The 19,436-nt window shown below is 40.3% G+C and overlaps 4 protein-coding genes and 1 long non-coding RNA gene across 6 annotated transcripts; 1 reads left to right on the top strand and 4 right to left on the bottom strand.

The window, feature by feature from the left end:
• Nucleotides 1-108: 108 nt before the first annotated feature.
• dck (deoxycytidine kinase) lies at nucleotides 109-4,974 on the bottom strand. The gene is made up of 7 exons (XM_029515970.1): nucleotides 4,646-4,974; nucleotides 4,407-4,522; nucleotides 2,854-3,047; nucleotides 2,370-2,517; nucleotides 2,014-2,129; nucleotides 1,596-1,695; nucleotides 109-596 (listed from the first exon to the last, which is right to left on the bottom strand). Exons 1-7 carry the CDS (start codon nucleotides 4,698-4,700, stop codon nucleotides 570-572), a joined length of 756 nt encoding a protein of 251 aa, XP_029371830.1. The 5' UTR covers nucleotides 4,701-4,974; the 3' UTR covers nucleotides 109-569.
• A 739-nt stretch (nucleotides 4,975-5,713) lies between these two features.
• mob1bb (MOB kinase activator 1Bb) lies at nucleotides 5,714-12,385 on the bottom strand. Its single transcript, XM_029515286.1, has 6 exons — nucleotides 12,094-12,385; nucleotides 10,975-11,141; nucleotides 9,124-9,217; nucleotides 8,832-8,965; nucleotides 7,886-8,049; nucleotides 5,714-7,768 (listed from the first exon to the last, which is right to left on the bottom strand). The coding sequence occupies exons 1-6, from the start codon at nucleotides 12,105-12,107 to the stop codon at nucleotides 7,691-7,693; spliced, it is 651 nt and encodes a 216-aa protein (XP_029371146.1). The 5' UTR covers nucleotides 12,108-12,385; the 3' UTR covers nucleotides 5,714-7,690.
• A 573-nt stretch (nucleotides 12,386-12,958) lies between these two features.
• Nucleotides 12,959-15,553, top strand: LOC115051703 (zinc-binding protein A33-like). Its single transcript, XM_029515285.1, has 2 exons — nucleotides 12,959-13,187; nucleotides 13,417-15,553. The coding sequence occupies exon 2, from the start codon at nucleotides 13,434-13,436 to the stop codon at nucleotides 14,817-14,819; it is 1,386 nt and encodes a 461-aa protein (XP_029371145.1). The 5' UTR covers nucleotides 12,959-13,187; nucleotides 13,417-13,433; the 3' UTR covers nucleotides 14,820-15,553.
• Nucleotides 13,237-17,018, bottom strand: LOC115051706 (uncharacterized). 2 transcript variants are annotated; one of them, XR_003841314.1, is made up of 7 exons: nucleotides 16,970-17,018; nucleotides 16,804-16,855; nucleotides 16,162-16,225; nucleotides 16,018-16,091; nucleotides 15,574-15,639; nucleotides 15,383-15,490; nucleotides 13,237-14,808 (listed from the first exon to the last, which is right to left on the bottom strand). It is a non-coding gene; the product is annotated as an uncharacterized LOC115051706 (long non-coding RNA). The 2 variants fall into 2 exon arrangements; XR_003841313.1 differs by lacking the exon at nucleotides 13,237-14,808 and having other exon boundaries at nucleotides 14,903-15,490.
• A 673-nt stretch (nucleotides 17,019-17,691) lies between these two features.
• On the bottom strand, nucleotides 17,692-19,421 carry mrps2 (mitochondrial ribosomal protein S2). The gene is made up of 4 exons (XM_029516326.1): nucleotides 19,281-19,421; nucleotides 18,947-19,063; nucleotides 18,720-18,840; nucleotides 17,692-18,468 (listed from the first exon to the last, which is right to left on the bottom strand). Exons 1-4 carry the CDS (start codon nucleotides 19,378-19,380, stop codon nucleotides 17,922-17,924), a joined length of 885 nt encoding a protein of 294 aa, XP_029372186.1. The 5' UTR covers nucleotides 19,381-19,421; the 3' UTR covers nucleotides 17,692-17,921.
• Between the last annotated feature and the right edge of the window lie 15 nt (nucleotides 19,422-19,436).

Genomic DNA, 19,436 nt, shown 5'->3' on the forward strand with positions numbered 1-19,436 from the left:
ATCCAATAATGCAATGAAGGCAACAAACAAAATGATGAACATTTGCTGATGTTAAAAGATGATTTATTATTATTAGGCACACAAAAAGAAATAAATACGTTAAAAAAAACTTTTCCTGGACGTGTATTCTGATTTCATCTTTAACTATACAAGAAGAAATTAAACCTATTCCAGATAGGTTTCCTTCTATCCTCTTGGAGATACCAGGTAAAGGCTGAGCAGACAGGAAAAGCTCCAACGGGAGCTGGCGACATCTTGTGGGAACACTTAAAGCAGGAACTCTTTTCCAAGTGTTCAAAAATAAAGTCTGCATTTAGACTTCTTCAACTTTAATGGTTTTCCTTGGAAGGAGCTAAGCAATAAAAAAATACCCAAAATAATTTTGAGTATCTCATCTCATTTACAGACACCGGACTTGATAAATAAAAAAAAAACAGCTTTAATATTTTTTTTTTTAAAAAGAGAACTTATTTTTAATGATAGCATTGAATAAAAGTTGTGCTAAAAACAATTCATTTCTTGTCTTCAAAGTAACACTCCTTCCTGTGGACACTGCCTGTTTCCCATCCTTACAACGTGCTCAGGAATTCTCTCACCTGGGAATTGAAACCAGTGAAAACCACCATCAGTGACAGCAGCAGCTTAGAATTTCTTTGTCGAGCGATGCCAACATCTCAGAAACAAGTTGTTTATTGTCATTTGTACAAAGCATTGTGTGTGTAACCGAGTTTGTTTCTTTCTAGTCGCATTGAAAAAAGAGAGAGGTCAAAGAAGAAGAAGGGCCTGTGTGTTTACCATCAACATGAAACTGCTACATAAGCAGGTTTAGGCCTCATTTCCAAAGGTGAAACCTGCGTGTGTGTCTCAGTATCAGAAAGATCACATTCAAAAACGCTCATTCTGCCCCTGAAAGCACGTTAAACACTTGAATTGAGTCTAGTCAGTCCTAAAACTGAAAAGTGTGCACATTAGGCTGCAGGTAAAATTCCACCGTTCAAAACAAAGTGACATAAACTTCATCAGCAAGAGTGTTCACATACTTTTGTCCCAAAGCTAAATGTTTATCCACGATAGAATTACATGAAGGGATTTATCTATTATTGACTCAAAACTAATGAGAGAAGAAGATGAAAACTGGTTCCTATAATAATAATAATAATAATAATAATAATAATAATAATATTAAAAAAACAACCTCTTCTGCTTTAATTAAAAGCACTGACACTCATTTTTTGTTCTTGTAAGAACATTTTTAAGTCTCAATAAAAGACAAACATTACTCTGAATTGGTGCTAATGCCGTCTTCATGCCTTATGTTGTACACGTCATTAAATTATTATTTCTGTTACATTAGCGTGTTTGAAACATTTTTGTTTGGTCACCTCATGTAAACCGACATCCATTATCCATTTAATTACATTCAATAACCCTTCAAATTTTAACTGAGTAAGTACAATATTCACTTCTGAGAATAATGAAAATACTTTTAGGGAGCAAAGCCCAATAAGTTATCAAATATCCCGCCTTCCTGATTGGAGATGACCGATAAAACGTCTTTATCTTAAAATCTTTAATAAGGCTTCACCGTCACTCACCTTCTCAATCATATCAGCTCTTTTACTGTCGCTTCCTTTAAAGTTTTCGTCTGCGTCTATGGTCAAGACTGGCACATCACTGAGATACTCAAACTCTGTTCTGTGGGTCAGGGAAGACATGGGAGAGTGTGACTCATACGCAGTTATGGCCTTCTTTGAAGACATTTATATTTGTAATGAAATCTTGAGCACACAATGATCCAAAGAAACGACATTCATGTGGCAGCTGAAGATCACATGGATCTAAAGCTGTGTCGGTCTCAAGGTGCCCTCGGGTTTATTGCGTGAATGGGGTCTTTTTCTAGCACCCAGGGAAGGATTCTGCAGACTCACAAACGTATCTGTTGTTCAGAGGGAAATGCACTTGCTGCTGCAAAACTTGACATGAAGGTCTGTGTGTGTTTGTGCGTCTGCTCACGTCAGGGTCTTGTGCTGCAGCCAGCTCTCGTGCTTAAAGTGGAGTTTTTCCAGATACTCCAGAGGGATGTCCTGCTCCTCCTCTCGGCCTCTCAGGTGCAGCCTCTCCAAACATCTCTAAACGAATAACACAAGAAAGAGGAAGTTTTTGTTTGACACTTTTTTTTTTTTTTTTAAAGCCTTTTCAGTTCTTTAAATTCTTTCCTCTGGACTTATGTGAGGTCAGGAGAAACAAGTGGCAGCTGTCCGTGGCAAAAACATAACAACTGGATGCAATTGAATGACAATACGGCACATTACAATAACAATACAGAAAAAACAAGCAAGCGAGATGATAAAGAGAGAGAGAGAGAGCACCTTGGGTGTAGCTCTGAGGTAGATGATACCATCCAGCTCGATGTGCTTGCTGAACTGGTTGTGCAGCCAGCCGTGCCAGTCCTGGTACATGGACCATTCAGTCTCGTTCAGGTAGCCGCGCTCATGGAGGTTGGCTGTGAAGATGTACCTGGGTCATCGAGCACAAGAGAAGGGACGGACACTCATCTTCATTTCAGTTTAAATAAAAAAATTAAATAAAAAAGATTGTATCAGTCTTTTATTCTGTTTATATGGAGTGCTGATGTGCTGCATCATTTTTAAACTTACTCTCAGATGCCAAACAATTAGATTGTTTATCGTTTCTAATAAGTATAAAGAAATCTATGTTTTACCTGAAAATGGTGACTACTGTCAAAAATTACTTAAAATGATTTCAGCAAATAGTGAACACTGTAAGGTTAAAAAAAAAAAAAACTAACTGCAGTCAGTGACGGTTGAGGTGAAATTAAAGAGTTACTGGTACCTGTCACTGTAGATGGACCGTTCGAAGAACTGCACGGGATTCTCGGCTTCTCGCAGCTTCCCGTTGACCGACGTGATCTGGGCTCGCACCCTGCTGATGCAGGCGTAGCTCTGGAAGGTGTAGGCCCATCTCTCCGGCTTCCTGTACATCATCTGCAGTATGTTTCCTCCGGTCCTCTGAGACGCCGTCAGCTCCTGGTTCAAAGTTACAGCTCAGTCAATACGTTCAGTCTAATCAGTGTGTTTAGATGTATGTAGATTCTCCATGACGTCACTAACGCTCTGGTTTTCTAATTATTAATACGGACTGCATCATATCTGCAGACAGAGCAGGATGGACTGAATTTAAAGTCTTAGCTGACACTCAAGTTGATATTTGCTGATATTTGTTTGCAAAGATTCTGCATCTTTAAGATCTTTTTACCACGTCAAGGAAACTAATTTAAGCCTCCTGCTGGTAGCTGACCATTTCACTCCTTTAGTATATATATTTATGCATAAAATCTAGAGCCACACGGACATATTGCAGGAAAGAAAGACCTTTGAATTCAGGTCTTCGTCCTGCAGACCAGCAGAGGGCACATGAGCAGTTTACTGCTACTGAACGTCAGCAGCTGGGAGCCTTGTTTGAAGACTCCTGTATGGTCTTACATACTGATAACAGCCTATCCCTTCACACTGTCCCACACAATGTGCAGTGCATGTGCTGCGAAAAACAGAACTCTGTCTGTCAATCTGAGGACTTCTACATTTCCTTTTTAGTATTATTCTTTGGCACTTGAAAATGTAACCCAAAAACTGCCTTTTCTTCGATTGTAGCACAATTCTTGGTGCTGTTAATTCCCATTTAAAGGAATCAGTTCAGTCGTGATAAATTCCACCTCACAGATGCACACATTCATGTATAAATATATACGTATCCTGCTTACTGGAAGAAATACAGTCGCAGCGGTGTATGAGGGAGTGAAAATAGGAGCAGAGGGTGAGGCAATAGGTTTGTGGCTGTGTGGGCGGGTTAGAGATGTTTGCCCTGATGATGATGATGATGGTGGTGGTATGTTCATCAGTCCACAGTGAGACCATCTGTTCCTTTGGGTGTGTGCTGCTGCTGCTGGTTGTGTTAACAGTGACCAGAGCAGACATGACTGGACAGATGGCAGCTGCACTCTAAATACAGATGATCTTAGCATGGGCCTGTAGAATGGGTGAAGACTGAAGGATCAGGTTACCCCCAACACACACACACACACACACACACACACACACACACACACACACACACACACACACACACACACACACACACACACACACACACACACACACACACACACACACACAACCCTCCCTCCCCCCACCTCCTGAAGAAGCTGAATGAAACTCATCAATCTTTTCTGTTAAGCTGCTTTAAAAACAAAAGCTTTGGGCCCCAACCTGACAGCAGACTCGGCGCTTCTGATTCTGTGGGCTCGATCCATAAACGCCCTCTGAGGTGTGAGCTGTGAATTTAGGAGCTCATCACCATAAAGCGGCAGAGTGACGTCGGGTTAATACCTCAAAGTCGTCGCCGGGGGTTTGGACATTGCACCACCTGGCGATCGGCTCCGGCACCACGTCCCAGTCCGAGCTCTCCGGCTCCAGAAAGCGCACAAAGGTGGATTTGCCCGCAGCTGTGCACAAAAAATGCGCAAAGATTTCGGACACATTGCAGCAACAATGCATGAAGCTTTAAGGGGAATTTGCAGAAGAGGCTGCAGCAGAAATGCCGCTTTTTTTTTTTTTTTTGGACTCACCGATGTTTCCTTCCACTGAAATCCTCTTTATTCTTTTCTCCATCGAGTCGTTCATGGAATCGCTCAGTGAATCCGTGCAGCGTCTCTTCGGGGTTAAAAATATTTTTCTTTAAATCAGGTGATAAATATTTTGTTGTCTAGATGGGAGACGTTTCTGCAGCTGCTGGATTTTTTTTTTTTTTTTTTAAGATTTGGCGCGAAAAGACGTCAGGAAGAGGCGATTTGCTGAGGCGAGGCCACGCCCACCCGGAAGCAGCTGCTTCCGCTCTCAGCTGCAGGAGTGTTTGTTTTTATGGTTGTGGATTTACAAACCGTTTAACCAGCAAAACATGTGATCAAAACGTTCAAATAAATACACAAAGGACCCCTTGCCGATCTTTCGAGCATGCAAAAACATGAGCAGCAGCAATTTACTTAGTTTTGTTAGAAAGTGAAAGTAGAGCAGCCACTTTATATTATATTCGTATTTGATGTTAATCTGCAAAAATTTAAATGTGGTTAAAAAGTAAAATTCCCCCATAAATGTTAATTTTCGCACACAACTTAATGTGTGCGTTAAAAGCACCACTCAATTTAGAAATACTCTTAGTATGAGCAAAAAAACAATGTTAAATGTTAGTTTAATAAAAATATAATACAAAATAATATTGATGGTTGAGGTGGATCTAATCTGATCAATCATTTGTGAACTTCAGGGCAGTTGAATTTAAAACAGTGAATCATATTTTATTAACTAACTATATGTTTTGTATTATTCTGAAATATAATCAACAACTGATGTTTAGTACTGTAAAGCAGAGCATTGGTATCAAACATGCAAATACAAAAAGGTACTGGAAGAAAAGTAAATACCTCAAATAGCTTTCCCAGACTCACTTTGTTTACTTAAAATTATCCTTTCATATACAGTGGGGGAGTTTATTCTGTGAAAAGTAGCTACACCTGTAAAACAAATGCAGTGGGGGGGGGGTCGTACAGAATTAAAATAGTCTTTGTACCGGAATAAACTGCTTCAATGGCTCACAACGGGGTGCATCAAGATCATGGTTATATTGAAAACTGAATTCCTTCAAAGAGTCAAGACCACCTTTATTTGCCTTGTAAACAGCATAAATCAATTCAGTAGCATTGAAAACCCCATCCAAGCCATTATTTACACACATTTCATCAATTATTACAGTCAAGGAGAAAAAACTGTAGGCAATAGGTTATGTTGTGGGCATTTCATAAGGATGAGATGCTTTCAGGATGACTGACTTTCTATTACATTTTTAGGTATCTGACAAGCAGAAACATTCATAATAGTTAGCTAAGAAACTGGAAACAGATACTCAACAATTAAAACTAACAAAATTTCATATCCAAATGGGGGAGGGGAAGCAGCCTCTAAAAAGACTCAACACACTCTTTTAACCCAAAGCCTGCCGCTTCATGCTGTCTGGAAAATATTTAAGACAGGTCTAACCCGCAATATTGCATGTGTGCAATGACGTATTACAACTCTCTGATATAAAATGCTTATGTAACTCTTTCTGAAAGCAAACCTGAATGAGAAGCAATTCTATTTGTGACCCACACCAGTATTTAAGCACTATAAAAAGGAAAATTAACATTAGATATAAAGTATGGATGAGCTAACTGCTAACGCTTTTAGTGTCAATTATTGCATAGGAAACTACACTTTGAGATTTAGGGGAGGGTACATGCATCGGCTGTTTGAAGCACAGCAACAAACAACTGGAACCAAATAAAAGAAATCTCACTTGAACCTAATAGCTGACTTCAGAGGAGGTTAAGTAAGTCAACATTCATTTTGAATAAGTAAAAAAGGAAAAAAAAACCCAAAAAACTAGGATCAGTGATGATACAGCTTCTCCACAAAGCACAGTCTATGCAGAATAAACATTCAGGCAAGAGAGGTCAGGAAAATCTTTCAAAGTGCTTCATGGCTAGTGAGATAACAAGGGATGTCTCAAGATCCAGATCAAAATGCAGCTATTTTTAAAACAGTGGTGGTTGTCAAACGACTACCTACTTCTAATTACTGACCTTAAAATACACTTTAAAGTTTTAGATTCTTTGCAAACGTCTTCTAAAATGTGGTTCTACCTAAAGCTCTGGGCTGGGAGAAACTAGCAGACAGCAACATGTTACTAGGAAACGCTAAGTCAAGTTCATTTTCAATCCCTGCTACAACAATATTCTAGCCTCACATATATGACCTTCAAAACATTCATTTATCATGACCCGCACAGAACGGTTGGCAAAGGGATTTTGTAATTAAATAGGGATGCGTTTGCTAAAGAGATGGTTGAACAGAAATTTAAAAGGAAGGCAGAGAGGAAAATTTAATGCTGTGTCCAGCATGTCAGTGGACTATGGCCTTAATCTTCTTACAGTTGTTGATATAGGGCAATTATGAGCCATGGTAGGCACTTAGGATTCTTTTGTATGGACAGATACAGATCTGAGGGCTATTGCAGATGTTAACAGTAGCAAACTACAGCCCACTCCTTTCAATGTAAATACGTGAGTAAAATAACTAATAACTCCTGCTGAATTGGCTAAAAGGCTGGCTTAAATACTTGCCATTACACTAACAAAACCCTCCTTTAAAGAAACAGCTACTTTACTCTCACTGTATTCTCTTTTGTGGGCGGGTTAGAAAGAAGAATCTAAGAGCATGGAAATGCCTCGTGTTGCCATAAATCCAAGTGGAAAACAAAAATCTGTGTGATCTAATAGAAATCTAATATCTCTATAGTACGCTAAAAGTAAGCCATAGGTGAACACTGGGAATCTTCTTCTATACAGCTAAAACCTTTTTCTCTATTATGTTAATCTGTTTGTTCAATTCAGTGTTTTATCCCTGATAGCATTAGTCCTGGTGCCTTTAACCTATCAAGACCCTTCCTTCTTCCTGGCCTTTTTTAAAAACATTTCCCCAAATGGAAATATATTATATACTGCATACGTACAGCCAGGGTGGGGTGGGTATCTGTGCAAAAACTAGGAGACCAATAAAATAAAGAATTACATTGCAGTTTATCTGTCCTTGGTCGTCAGTTTTTCAATCAGCTCCTGTAGTGGGACCAGCTCTTTCCTGTCAATGAGGTTGAACTCCTTCAAAGGACAAAGGAAAAAAAGAGAAATGTTGTCTGAATCAAGCTTTTAGCACTTTTCCTAAGAGGCAAGGCAGAAATACACAAAAAGCAAAACTTAGACGTCAGATTTTTTTACCTGAACAAAAAAGATGAAGTGTTTGAATGACGTGTTGAGGTGGGCCTCTTCTTGCAGCTGCATGACGGAGTCAAAGTGCTGGTGGTAGATGTGAGCATAGACCCTGAAGAGGCGCTTCAGAATGGTCTTTGCCACAGACATAAAGTTTCGCTTGAAGGGGACACCTTAAGGACATGACAGAAAAAGGCTGATCGGATCATCAGTTACAAAAACAATCCTAACATTTCACAGTTGATGTTTTAAAAACGGTGCTTGGTTTCTTTAGACCTAGTAAAATTGCATGAATGCACTGTGAGGACTTTTACACACATATTAAAAGATGAAATCAATATGTGCATTTTCTTTATTGCTCAAAATGCTAAAACAGCTCGGAGCCATCAAGGCTAATCTGCAGTTTTTTTCTCCTGGATTGCAAATGTTTCTACAGACAGGCCAGAGCACGATTTGAAGGAAGTGCAAACAATCGTGACAGCAACATGGAACTACCTCATGGTAATGGTGTTTCTGTTATTGTTTAAACAACACTGCTCTCTACACCCCCAATTCGTTGTGTAGCTCTCCTGTGATTTATTGAACGGTAAATTAACGGCTTCCTAACTTTACAGTGCAAACATCAATTATTTAAAAGACGATGGTGGCGACAGGACAGGGAGTTCCCATTATAATATCCATTGACTGCCGTATATGCACAGGACCCGCTCTTGTGAATACTTAACGTCTTCCAATGGTGATTACTCCTGAAATATTAACTCATGACTTCTAACACTTCCCCTGCGGTGTATGTACTAAGGAACAGATCAGACATGTATTTCTGTCAGCCGCCATCCAACTCTGTTCAGAGCTCCACCCTAAACAACACAAGCCCAGACTAGTTTGGGGGAGAGCTATGTGGATGCTCAAGCAAATTATTCCTCGTAAGCTTTAATAGCCACAGACAAAGACGTACCAATCTTTGAAGGGAATAGTGTCTCATCATCGAGCTGGTCCTGCACCCAGGTCATGAGGTAATCAATATACTTGGGAGCAGAGCATTTGATGGGCTTCTTGATGTTAGTTCCATCAGCCCAATGGTACTCATACCTACAAGAAATATGGATGACAAATGTTTCATTTTGAGAGGTTTATGGATTTAACCTGGGCTATAAACATTACGTTAGGGCTTTATCTGATTAAGGACACCAAAGGTTATTTTGTCTGACCTCTACTCAATGGCCTGTTGGACAAAGTGATAAACTTACTTAGGACCAGCAGACATGACTGGACAGCTTTCCTCTGTGCAAAAGTCTGTGATGGTACCGTACAGCATGTTGATCTGGTTGAAGAAATCCACAGCTGAAAAAAAAAAAAAAAAAAAAAAAAAAACCAAACACAACAACACACAAGGAAACGTATGTTAATCACACATACATGAGACAAAATGCCATGTGTGTGAGCACAAACTGGCATCACATTCCCCCAAGAGGCCTCTACCCTCCCCACACAGACTAGGCTGTAGACCAGTGCACACTCCAGTTATCTGGCACAAATTGTGTTATCATTCATTCCCGGGGGCGTACAGCCAAGCTTGGCTTTCCATCAGTAGGAGAGAGCTGTTGAAAGGTTTGGAAGCGTTAGTGTTGTTGCTCTTTTTCCCCCAATCGCAGACATAAATACACATTGAACAGCTGATGCAGCATGTGTTTAGTCAGGGGTCCTGTTTAGGGGGACCCCTCCTCTCTTGGGTATGTGATGGCGGACATTTTAGTCTGAAACTTTTGCATTCATAGTTGAGTGATGGTGTAACAATAAAAAAGTAGAGCTTGGGGAACGTTGTAAAGTTTAGCACCATCTGCTTGTTGTAGGTCAAGAGCTGAAAGCCCACACTACATTACACCCGATTAAAGTCATTACAGCCTGAGATGAGATGCGATAGTGACTCATTACCAGTGAAGGGGTGCAGAATTAGAAGTACTTTATGTTCTCAATAAAGAAATAAACATATTTTAAAGGCCATACTCGGTTAAGCTTCCTCACCAAACCTTTCCTGACTTGCCAGGTTTGTAAGTAAAATTTCAAAGGATCCATAAAATGACACACAAACAGCAGAGCAGCAGCACATCAGACATGCTAAGGTGATACAGAATAAAAGATAGATGTTTCCATTTGTTGTTTCATGCAGCCTGGTGGTTAGGCTGCATGAAAGAGCATACCTTTATTGTATAAACCCCCCAAGAATAAAAATGCCACAAAGAAGAATCTAAAAAGATTAAATGAACTGCTGCTCATGAATAGCAATTGTGTGGAAAGTTGGTTACTCTTAATTGTGGATGAAGTTTTTATTAACAGCACTTTACAACTTCTCCTTCTTGTACAAGTTTAAACAGCTCATCTAATGCCAACCAGCAGACCTCCTTTTCAACACGCCTCTGATGAAACTGGAGAGGACAAGTATTTCAGTTTGTCCAGAAAAGTCATCAAAAAGTACAAAATTTCAAAAAAAAGTTCTAAATTATGTTAATCCTGCTTTATTTTTAAAGCGTATCAAAGTCCTCAGAAAGCCACGCAATGTAGGAGAACCAAAGCCACTTTAAGGGAATCAAGTATGTATCAAACCACAAAAGCTCATTAATATTGCACTCAGACCTTTACTTTGTCATCTGCATTATACCAGCGCTAAAAATCGATCATGTCAGCAGCCAACTCTTTATCAGTAATCACATCACTTGTGTTGTGGTAAAAAGGCTTCTAATAAAACGTCAGGCAATCTGATGCAAGAGGAAATTGAGCTTCCACTGACCAGACATTTGTCTCAATTCAGAGGAAAGCAAACAAGGCTCTCACAGCACAGACAATACACTCTATTTAACATTCACAGGGCTTTTCCAGCATGAATGCCCGTAGTGCTTTGAGAGAATGCCAAAATCTTACTCCATGGTGGTTAACTCAACTGATTCTTTATGTGGATTAAATGAGACATTAGCAAGTAGACTACAGCAAAGCATGCACATCTAAGGAGTTAAAAGGAACTGGCAGATACAAAATTAAAAAGACATGCAAGTGTTAAAAGGGTGTATCAAAGGAGGAGAGGGGAAGGTAAACTTGGCTCTTACTGTTGACTGCGACCCATTCATTTAAGTCTTCACCCTCCGGCAACATGACTGCCATGCGCAGGTTTCCACTTCCCAGAGTAGCCTCGGCATGTTTCAACAGCTCGTACTGATGAGAACCCTCTGGGATATTCTTCTTGGGCTTGAATGTCTTGGATGAACGGTTTCCACTGAGTCACATTTCAGAGGGGAAGAAAAATTGAGTCAAACATGATAAGAAATCATGAGTTTGAAAGGCCATAGAAAAGTTTAACCTCCGGGTGAGTTGATGGCTTTCACATATTTCAACAACAACAAAAAAAAAAAAAAAAAAAAAAAAAGAACAGCATTCATAAAAGTGTGAATTTAAATTGACTTAAATGCGGAAAGAGGAAATTATCCCGGTGTTGAGTGGATTTAAAAACCAACATTGACCATGAACTCACCTTACTGATGCTCCTTAATCAACAAGAATCAATAAGATTTAATCACTCTCTGTTGTTGCTAACAGAAATGCTGAACATATGAAGCCTTTATGATGGCAGTTATTTAATTATTAAACTTAAGACTTCCAACACTTTTTTTTAGTCTGTACAACACAAAGTGGTGGATCTATAAATGTTTATATTAGGTTAAATCGCTTGATCTCAATTTTTCTATCATCCAGTAACCTTTAATGTGGATTTCCTGCCTTCAACGTCAGCAAACCAGTTTTTTTTTTAACAAAATACTGATGAAAATTATTTCAGAGTAGATATTAATATGGACACAGTAACCAAGTGTTCACACCAGCAAATACCAAGGCCAGACTGAACTCCTCTCTGTGACATTTTCTCTGTTATTGCTGCTAAATGGGTTAAAATTATGTGGCAATAAACAACATCGAGCACTCTTCTGTTGCCACTAATCTACTGTCGAAGCTGACGGCCATTTTTTCACCGCAGACTCTAAAAACCACAGAAAATTGCATCAAGCATCGCAAGCTGAGCCCAGGAAGTAGTCGCAGCCCGTGTTAAGCTATCGCTAGCCAAGATGCCAGCTAGCTAGCTAGCTTATCTGTACAGCCTCACGGGCGATTTCGAAACACATACTGAGGAGGATGGACAAAAGAAATACAAACTAAATAACACAACAACGACTCACAAAAGAAAGCTCATGTTTCCTCGGAGCCCCAGAAAAATGAAACTCTCCTGGAGAATTCGGCTAACAGGCAGTTAGTGGAAGCGGACCGAAGCGACTCTGTCCTCGGCTTCTGCTGCTCCGGCTTCCTTCGGCGGTGTTTGCTGGGAATAAATAAAAACAACAACAGGTCCTGTTGGAGTAAGACGAAATAAACCGGTGACAGAATACAAGAAAACCGGTTAATTTCACGGACAGGCTGCTCCAGCTGGTGCTGCTATGTACGCTGAGAGGCAGCAGCGTACTGCCCGGAAAACTCACTTCTTCATCGGACGCTACGGGCGGATCAGACGCGCCTCTTGTCGTCTGCTGCCACCTAGTGGCGACAAATCGGTAAACACAGGAATTACCTGACAACAAAAAGTCTCCAACTGAGTAATTTTGTTCACTATGATTATGTATAAAAATCGATCTCTTCAGTACAATGATGATCAGGCATTTTTATTAGGCTTCCTTTATGCCTCATGTTTCAAAACCAACCCGACATTAAAATACAGATCATTAAAACTAACGCAGTTGACATGGGAAATAAAAAGGTCATATTTTTGTTTTGTTGTTGATTGATTCATATTTTTCGGTCGCAAAGAGAAGAAAAGAATAAAGTATTCACAGTTCATTTAATCTGTTGAAATATATAACTTAAAATTAATTGAACGTGGATAACAGTTGACTCTGAAATCAATGAGGCTAAACTTCCTCCATAATGCAGCCCATTAAGTTTAACATTATGTGTTCGACTCCCATAAATGTTTTCCTCTCATTCTCATTTGTCTTAAATATCTTACATTGACATTTGTTCCGTTTTATTTTCCGTACAACCCCATGCTGTTTTTTTTTTTTTTACTTTCAATAATTACTGAAATTTGTGAAATAATTTTTTAATTTTACTACTTTTACAACTTCACACTGGGCCAGTCTGAGCACATGAAACTCCACCCTCATCCGATAAAACTCCGTTGAAGCAGGAAACAGTTCGTCCTTCTCATAAAGCTGGAAAACGAAATGAAAACCAACCAAACGACACCTAAACTGCTTCAACCCTTCTGACTCCACTGAATGTGAGTTTGAGGAAAAAACGAAAAATACCTTGTCAATTAATTTCCTTCCTGAGCGCTCATGCATGCGATGTCTTTGGAGCGATTGCAGTATATTTCACTGTTGATTTAGGAGCGCGTTAAACGAACTTTCTCAGTTATAATCCAAATATATAATTTCTGATATTTTAAAAGGGGAAATATGGCGAAAGAAGGAGGAGCCACTAACTGAATGTTCTCTCTGTGTTTTCAGCTTCACTCAGAGTTGAAATGGCTTCCAGTTCGGAGGAGCATCTACTCTGTCCCATCTGTCAGGACATCTACAGAGAGCCTGTTCTTCTCTCATGTAGCCACAGCTTCTGTAAAAACTGTCTGAAGAATTGGTGGAAAGCGAGTTCAGAACGACAGTGTCCGTATTGTATGAGAAGATCCTCAAGAGATGATCCACCTGTTAGTCTGGTGCTGAGGAACCTGTGTGAGGCCTTTCTGCAGCAGTGCGATCACAATCCGTCAGAGGATTTCTGCAGACAGCACTCTGAGAAGCTCAAGCTCTTCTGTGTGGACCATCAGCAGCCGGTGTGTCTCGTCTGCAGAGATTCAGAGATTCACACCAACCACAGATTCAGACCCATCGATGAAGCTGCACAGCAGCACAAGAAGCAGCTGAAGGAAACTCTGGAACCCTTGAAGGAGAAATTAAAGAGATTTGAAAAAATCAAAGTGAAGTTTGATCAAACACTGGATCACATTAAGGCCCAGGGTCGAAACACCGAGAGGCAGATTACAGAGGAGTTTATGAAACTTCACCAGTTTCTAGTAGAGGAAGAGGCAGCCAGGGTCACTGCACTGAGAGAGGAGACCAAACAGAAGGTTCAGATGATAGAGGACACGATACAAGCTCTGAGCAGACAGATAGCAGCTCTTTCAGACACGATTGGAGCCACAGAGGACGAGCTCCGAGCTGAGGACATCTCATTCCTGCTCAACCACAATGCTGCAATGGGAAGGATGCAGCAGCATTCCCTGCTGCGTGAGCCACAGCTGCAGCCAGGAGCTCTGGTGGACCAAGCCAAACATCTGGGGAACCTCGCCTTCTACACCTGGACGAAGATGAAGCAGATGGTTTCCTATAGTCCTGTTGTTCTGGACCCAAACACTGCCGGGCCAAGAGTCATCCTGTCTGAGGATCTGACCAGTGTGATACCAGGACAGAGACAGCAGCTGCCGGACAACCCCGAGAGGTTTGATTTTTCCTGCGCAGCCCTCGGCTCTGAGGGCTTTAACTCAGGAACTCACAGCTGGGCCGTCAAGGTCGGAGACAGCAAACGCTGGAGGCTGGGCGTGTCAGCTGAGTCGGTCCAGAGGAAGGGACACATACAATCTGGATTATGGGGAATCAGATTCTGTGAGGGCGTGTACTTTACATGGTCACCACCAGCTCCAGACACTGCTCTCCCAGTGCAGAAGAAGATCCGAAGGATCCGAGTGAATCTTGACTGGAAAAGTGGAAAGCTGTCGTTCTCCGATTCTGATACGAACAGACACATTCACACCTTCACACAGCCTTTCACAGAGAAGCTGTTTCCATACTTCAACACCTGGGATGCTTGTCCAGTGGAGATCGTACCACTGATGGTCTCTGTGTCTGTGGAGTAGAGCAGTTATTTGTAATGTTGATGTCTCCAAACCGCACCTCTTCTCCTGTTGTCTTAATATTCTTCAGGTTCATGTTTGTTTATTTCCTCTTTTATACATTTGTGGTGTATTACACAAATGGTAATTATCATTTAACATTTCATTACATCAGGGACCTAACAATTTAATTTGTTTTGCATTTAAATTTTTATTGATGCTGTTCATGATGTATTTATATCTTAGATCTGCATGGAACCACTATGCCCCTCTTAGGGATATTAAAGTTTGCTATCTAAAGAGCAGCAAACTATTGGCCGTTCATATCTTTATTTAGTCTAATCTCAACTGTGAAATTTCTAAATGTGAGAATGTATGAGCTGAAACAATTACTTCTAGGCGGTAAAAAAAAAAAAGAAAAAAAAGTGGTGCAACTCCTCACTGACAATTTGACAAGATTTTAATAATGATTCATTCTTATTATAATTTTTAACTCGCACAAACATCAGAGTTCAATCAGCCAACATAATAAACTGGACTGGATCAACTAGGTCGTTTCTGCCAATTACACTCTTTTGTTCACAAACCCATCAGGTCTTCAGGTGTTGAATGCAAATTTTCATGCATACATATATGCAGATGACTTCAGGTTTCTAGTCCCAAGAAGAAAGCAGGGTGACTTCTTGGCACTAAATCTGTGAAGTAAAGTCATAATTGTTAGGATCACTATAATATTTCACGTGGATTGGTGGTCAGAAGTGGAGGCATGAATTGTTACCTTTCCAAGAGACTGTGATGTCGCTCCACAGTTTCATCTGGGCCATCAACGGTGACCTCTAAGTTTCTATATGATGAAAACCTTCATCATTATTCAACCACTGATACACAAAGTTGTGTCCAGTTAATACTTTATCTCTCTGTTCACATTAAAACGAATAGAGAATTCCTTTATATCTTAAAAGGCCTTAAGGCAAAATGAGCCGTCTCATCAAGAAGAAGCAATCAGAAATACGACTGAAATCAGACTTGTGGCAAATTGTAAGTATCTGGCCCGGTTCCATACCCAAAGTCCACCAAACAGTGAAAGTTGAGCTATCGTGAGCCAGTTATTTTGTGCCCACTTACTGCGCAACAGAGACACCACAGCCAGAGTTGCGTCTCAAGGGGCAATGCTAACACTAAATATCTGCAACCGTGTGCAGTTTTCAGCAAAACTGCTCACCATTCACTGTCATATCAGTGACTGAGATCAGCTGTCCTCATGGGCTGCATGTTCTTGATTTGCATGTCCTGCACCTGCAAGCAAACAAGAAATTTATACGGGAACAGTGAAAAGATGTCACACTATTTAAATAATTTTACATACCAGAAGCCAAAGTCCGTTGGTCCTTCAACATTTGGTTTCCATGCGACACAACTGAAGGCTATATCTATGAATCACAAATGAATGTACACCATCATCAACCTAGCTGTGATTTCTAAAATTAAAATTATCAACAGCAGTCAGTGGTTTCGTTTGTAAATAGTAGTTTATAGAACTGTGGAACCATTTTAAATATTCTAGTCATAGAGCTTTGAACATCGTTTTACAAGAAATAAATACGAGTTTTGATAGTCATTTAAGTAATTAAAAGGCAAGTATGTCTACTAAACGTATGTAACCCCCCCAACAGATAAACAGACGGATAATGTCTCTTTACATGAGAGACTAGATGTCTGTGCAAATGCAAAGTCGACTTCACCTACTAAATAATTTACAACGCCTTAAAGTTACTGTCAGACACATTACACACGTCTACATTTGATACCTTAAATAATTATTAGGAGACTTTGAAACGGAGAATAAAAAAAAAACAGATCAAGTGTGGATATGATTAATGATAATTAACTTTAATAAATAAATAAAATAACGATTTAATCTTTATATTAGGAGAGTCTAAGAATAACCTGTTGATCGCCAGGTGGCTGCACAACAGACACACAAACACTGTGGAGGTATTAAGCACACCTTCGTTCTGGCGCTCCTCGGAAAAGTGCGACATTTGCGACACTTTTTGAGCCTGCAACGATATAAAAAACATCCCAAACTCGTTAAAGCAGCGTGGAGTTATTAGTACATGGTGAAACACAAATGTTTTAAAGTTAAATATCGTGTATAAAATAATCGCACTCACCATTTTGGACACGCAGGTCGTTATTTGGGATCCTGCGCAACTACGGAAGCCGAGAGCTGCCAAACGCGTGCAGCCACACGCTTGTTACCAGCGCAAGAATTCATTTTTTTTTCTGTTTGACACAACCATTAAGTGGTGATTGCCATTTAAGGTTCGGGTTTTATTTAAAACAGGAAACGAACAGAGCATAATACAAAAAGATCAAATTTAAATTAGTACAGCAGCTGAACGAATGTGCTTAATTAGATTTCAGTAATTGATCAGGTTCTTGTCAAAGTGAGTTTATTTGTGACAGCTTTTGTGAACGAGTCACATGGCTGTGCATATTTAAATCAAAGGTCTAAAAATACATTTCCATATGACATGCTTTAATTAAATTTTAATGAATTTGGGGGGAACATTGGGTCACAGACCATTTCCCATGAATGTACTTTGCTTTTATTGTCAAAAGGCTTTGCAACTATACACATTATGTATTGCTATAGATTTTCAGTTTAAATACTTTTATACAAAACACAGCTTGGAAGGTACAGCAGTCACCAGACAGCTGATCATGTTTTATTCATTTGCAGAATGTTCTACAGGATTTGAGTGTGGAAATGAATAAATGTGCTATCTGAATATATATGTGAATAGACACGGTTATAGCAGTCCATGTAAACATAATCATTGGTAGGTCAGTGATGCTTAATAGTTTATTTTGGACAAACTTGCAGCATGAATCATCTTTTAAGGGTTTAATAGAGACATGTTAAATCATAAATCAAACAAGATTCATGAGTAATATTCACACAACTTCAGTATTAGCATTGCAGCTAAATGTGTTCAGCCCCAAACATTAACATTAGATCAATTTTTTTTTTAAATGCAGATGCATGACAAAGGTGACAGACAGACAGTCTTTAGTTTTGAAAATGCATTTTTAATGCCTCTTGTTGAGGACTGTATTTTGTCACGAGCTTGGTGTGGAGGGTGCCGACAGGCCATGCAGCAGCTCCATGTGTTTCCTTTTGTCTTTGGCACGGGTGATGGTCATTCTGAATAAGCGACAGTAGAGCTCCATGGCAACTGGAGTGTCATCATTACCAGGTACAGGGTATGTCACCAGACAGGGATTACAGTTTGAGTCCACCACGCCTACTGTGGGAATGTTCATCTTTGCTGCATCTCTGATTCCTATGTGTTGCTGAAACACATTGTTAAGAGTGGATAAGAAAACAATGAGGTCTGGTAAGCGGACTCCTGGGCCATACTGGATGGGAGCATTAGTAAGGAGGCCACCCTGCCAGTACCGCGTATGGGCATACTCCCCACAGTCCTTAGCAGTGCTTTCTACCAAGTGCACAAACTGACGCCGGCGGCTGACAAACAGTATGATTCCACCACGATAGGCTACATGGGCAGTGAAGTTTAGGGCTTGCTGAAGGTGCTCCACAGTCTGATCGAGATCAATTATATCTTGGTCCAAACGGCAGCCATAGAGATATGGCTCCATAAGCCTGAAGCAGAAAGGAGAGATGTAAAACGGAGGGATATATAAATATGGAAAATTGGTGCTTTCCACTGTCAGGCACATAGTTATGAATGGGACATCCATATTTGTCTTTGCATATTTATTTCCAGACATACCCCACATCATTCAAACTTCAACATAATAAGCTTTTCTTAGACACTGGATTTAATCCAGCTTGTGGGAGTATATCAATGTATCCACACTGCCAAATTCAGTACACACAGAAGTCATACCAACCTGTGTCTGCAGCCTTTCTTATGACCAAGATGTACTCTGGCGTCAAATAAATCTTTCAAGGAAAAGAGCTCTGACACACGGAAAAAGTCCGGCTTCTCAAGAGGCAGAGTCATTACTTTGTCTGCACGAAATAAAGAAATAACACTGTTAGATTTTAGGGCAACAAATAAATAAATACATACACAACTGCCTCTCATTCATGTCACCTGCTCAATGAGCTAGCTCACCTGTAACATCAGCAGTTTGTGGTGGAGGCGTTTGGACGGAAGCTGCAGTAGCATATTGATGCCCACTGCAGGAGTACCCGACTGCAAATGCCCGCAGCTGTCGTAGCCCCAAAAGTCCTGGAAATAAAATAAAGCCAGAAATAGTGCTCAAGAAAAATCTGTTGAGAAGCGACAGATGCTAGCTTGCTACCAAGCTAGCGACCGACGCGAGCTCGCCGGTTCAGGTTGTTAGCACGAAAAGAGAACAACGCCAAAGCCATGAAGCATGCTTAAAAGAACAAAATAATTACGGTGCTGTTATTTTGGGAAGTTAAAGCCGTTTATACCCAGCTACCTTTCGTTAGCGTCGGCGCTGCCATGCTCGCTTGACGGATACCACGGAAGGTCAGCAAACTGCGCCTGCGCGTTGGCCGTCGTCGTCTTCTTCGCTGCATTATTACGGTATATATTTATCTTTTGGGGCGGAATAAAACCTTTGCGCCACCTACAG

Source organism: Echeneis naucrates, chromosome 12 (genome assembly GCF_900963305.1).
Source record: "Echeneis naucrates chromosome 12, fEcheNa1.1, whole genome shotgun sequence".
Classification (NCBI taxonomy): domain Eukaryota; kingdom Metazoa; phylum Chordata; class Actinopteri; order Carangiformes; family Echeneidae; genus Echeneis; species Echeneis naucrates.

Bases quoted from the DNA above. Each gene is read 5' to 3' on its own strand.
- mrps2 (XM_029516326.1), bottom strand. From the start codon at position 19,380: ATGCAGCGAAGAAGACGACGACGGCCAACGCGCAGGCGCAGTTTGCTG. The intron at 18,841-18,946 runs GTGAGCTAGCTC...TATTTCGTGCAG, and splicing joins ACAAACTGCTGATGTTACAG to ACAAAGTAATGACTCTGCCT. The intron at 18,469-18,719 runs GTTGGTATGACT...TTTCTGCTTCAG, and splicing joins AAGAAAGGCTGCAGACACAG to GCTTATGGAGCCATATCTCT.
- mob1bb (XM_029515286.1), bottom strand. The intron at 9,218-10,974 runs GTAAGAGCCAAG...TTTTTTTTTCAG, and splicing joins TGAATGGGTCGCAGTCAACA to CTGTGGATTTCTTCAACCAG. The intron at 7,769-7,885 runs GTAAAAAAATCT...TGTCCTTTGAAG, and splicing joins ACTTCATCTTTTTTGTTCAG to GAGTTCAACCTCATTGACAG.
- dck (XM_029515970.1), bottom strand. From the start codon at position 4,700: ATGAACGACTCGATGGAGAAAAGAATAAAGAGGATTTCAGTGGAAGGA. The intron at 2,130-2,369 runs GTGCTCTCTCTC...TTATTCGTTTAG, and splicing joins ACCTCAGAGCTACACCCAAG to AGATGTTTGGAGAGGCTGCA. The intron at 1,696-2,013 runs GTGAGCAGACGC...CCTGACCCACAG, and splicing joins CTGCAGCACAAGACCCTGAC to AACAGAGTTTGAGTATCTCA.
- LOC115051703 (XM_029515285.1), top strand. From the start codon at position 13,434: ATGGCTTCCAGTTCGGAGGAGCATCTACTCTGTCCCATCTGTCAGGAC.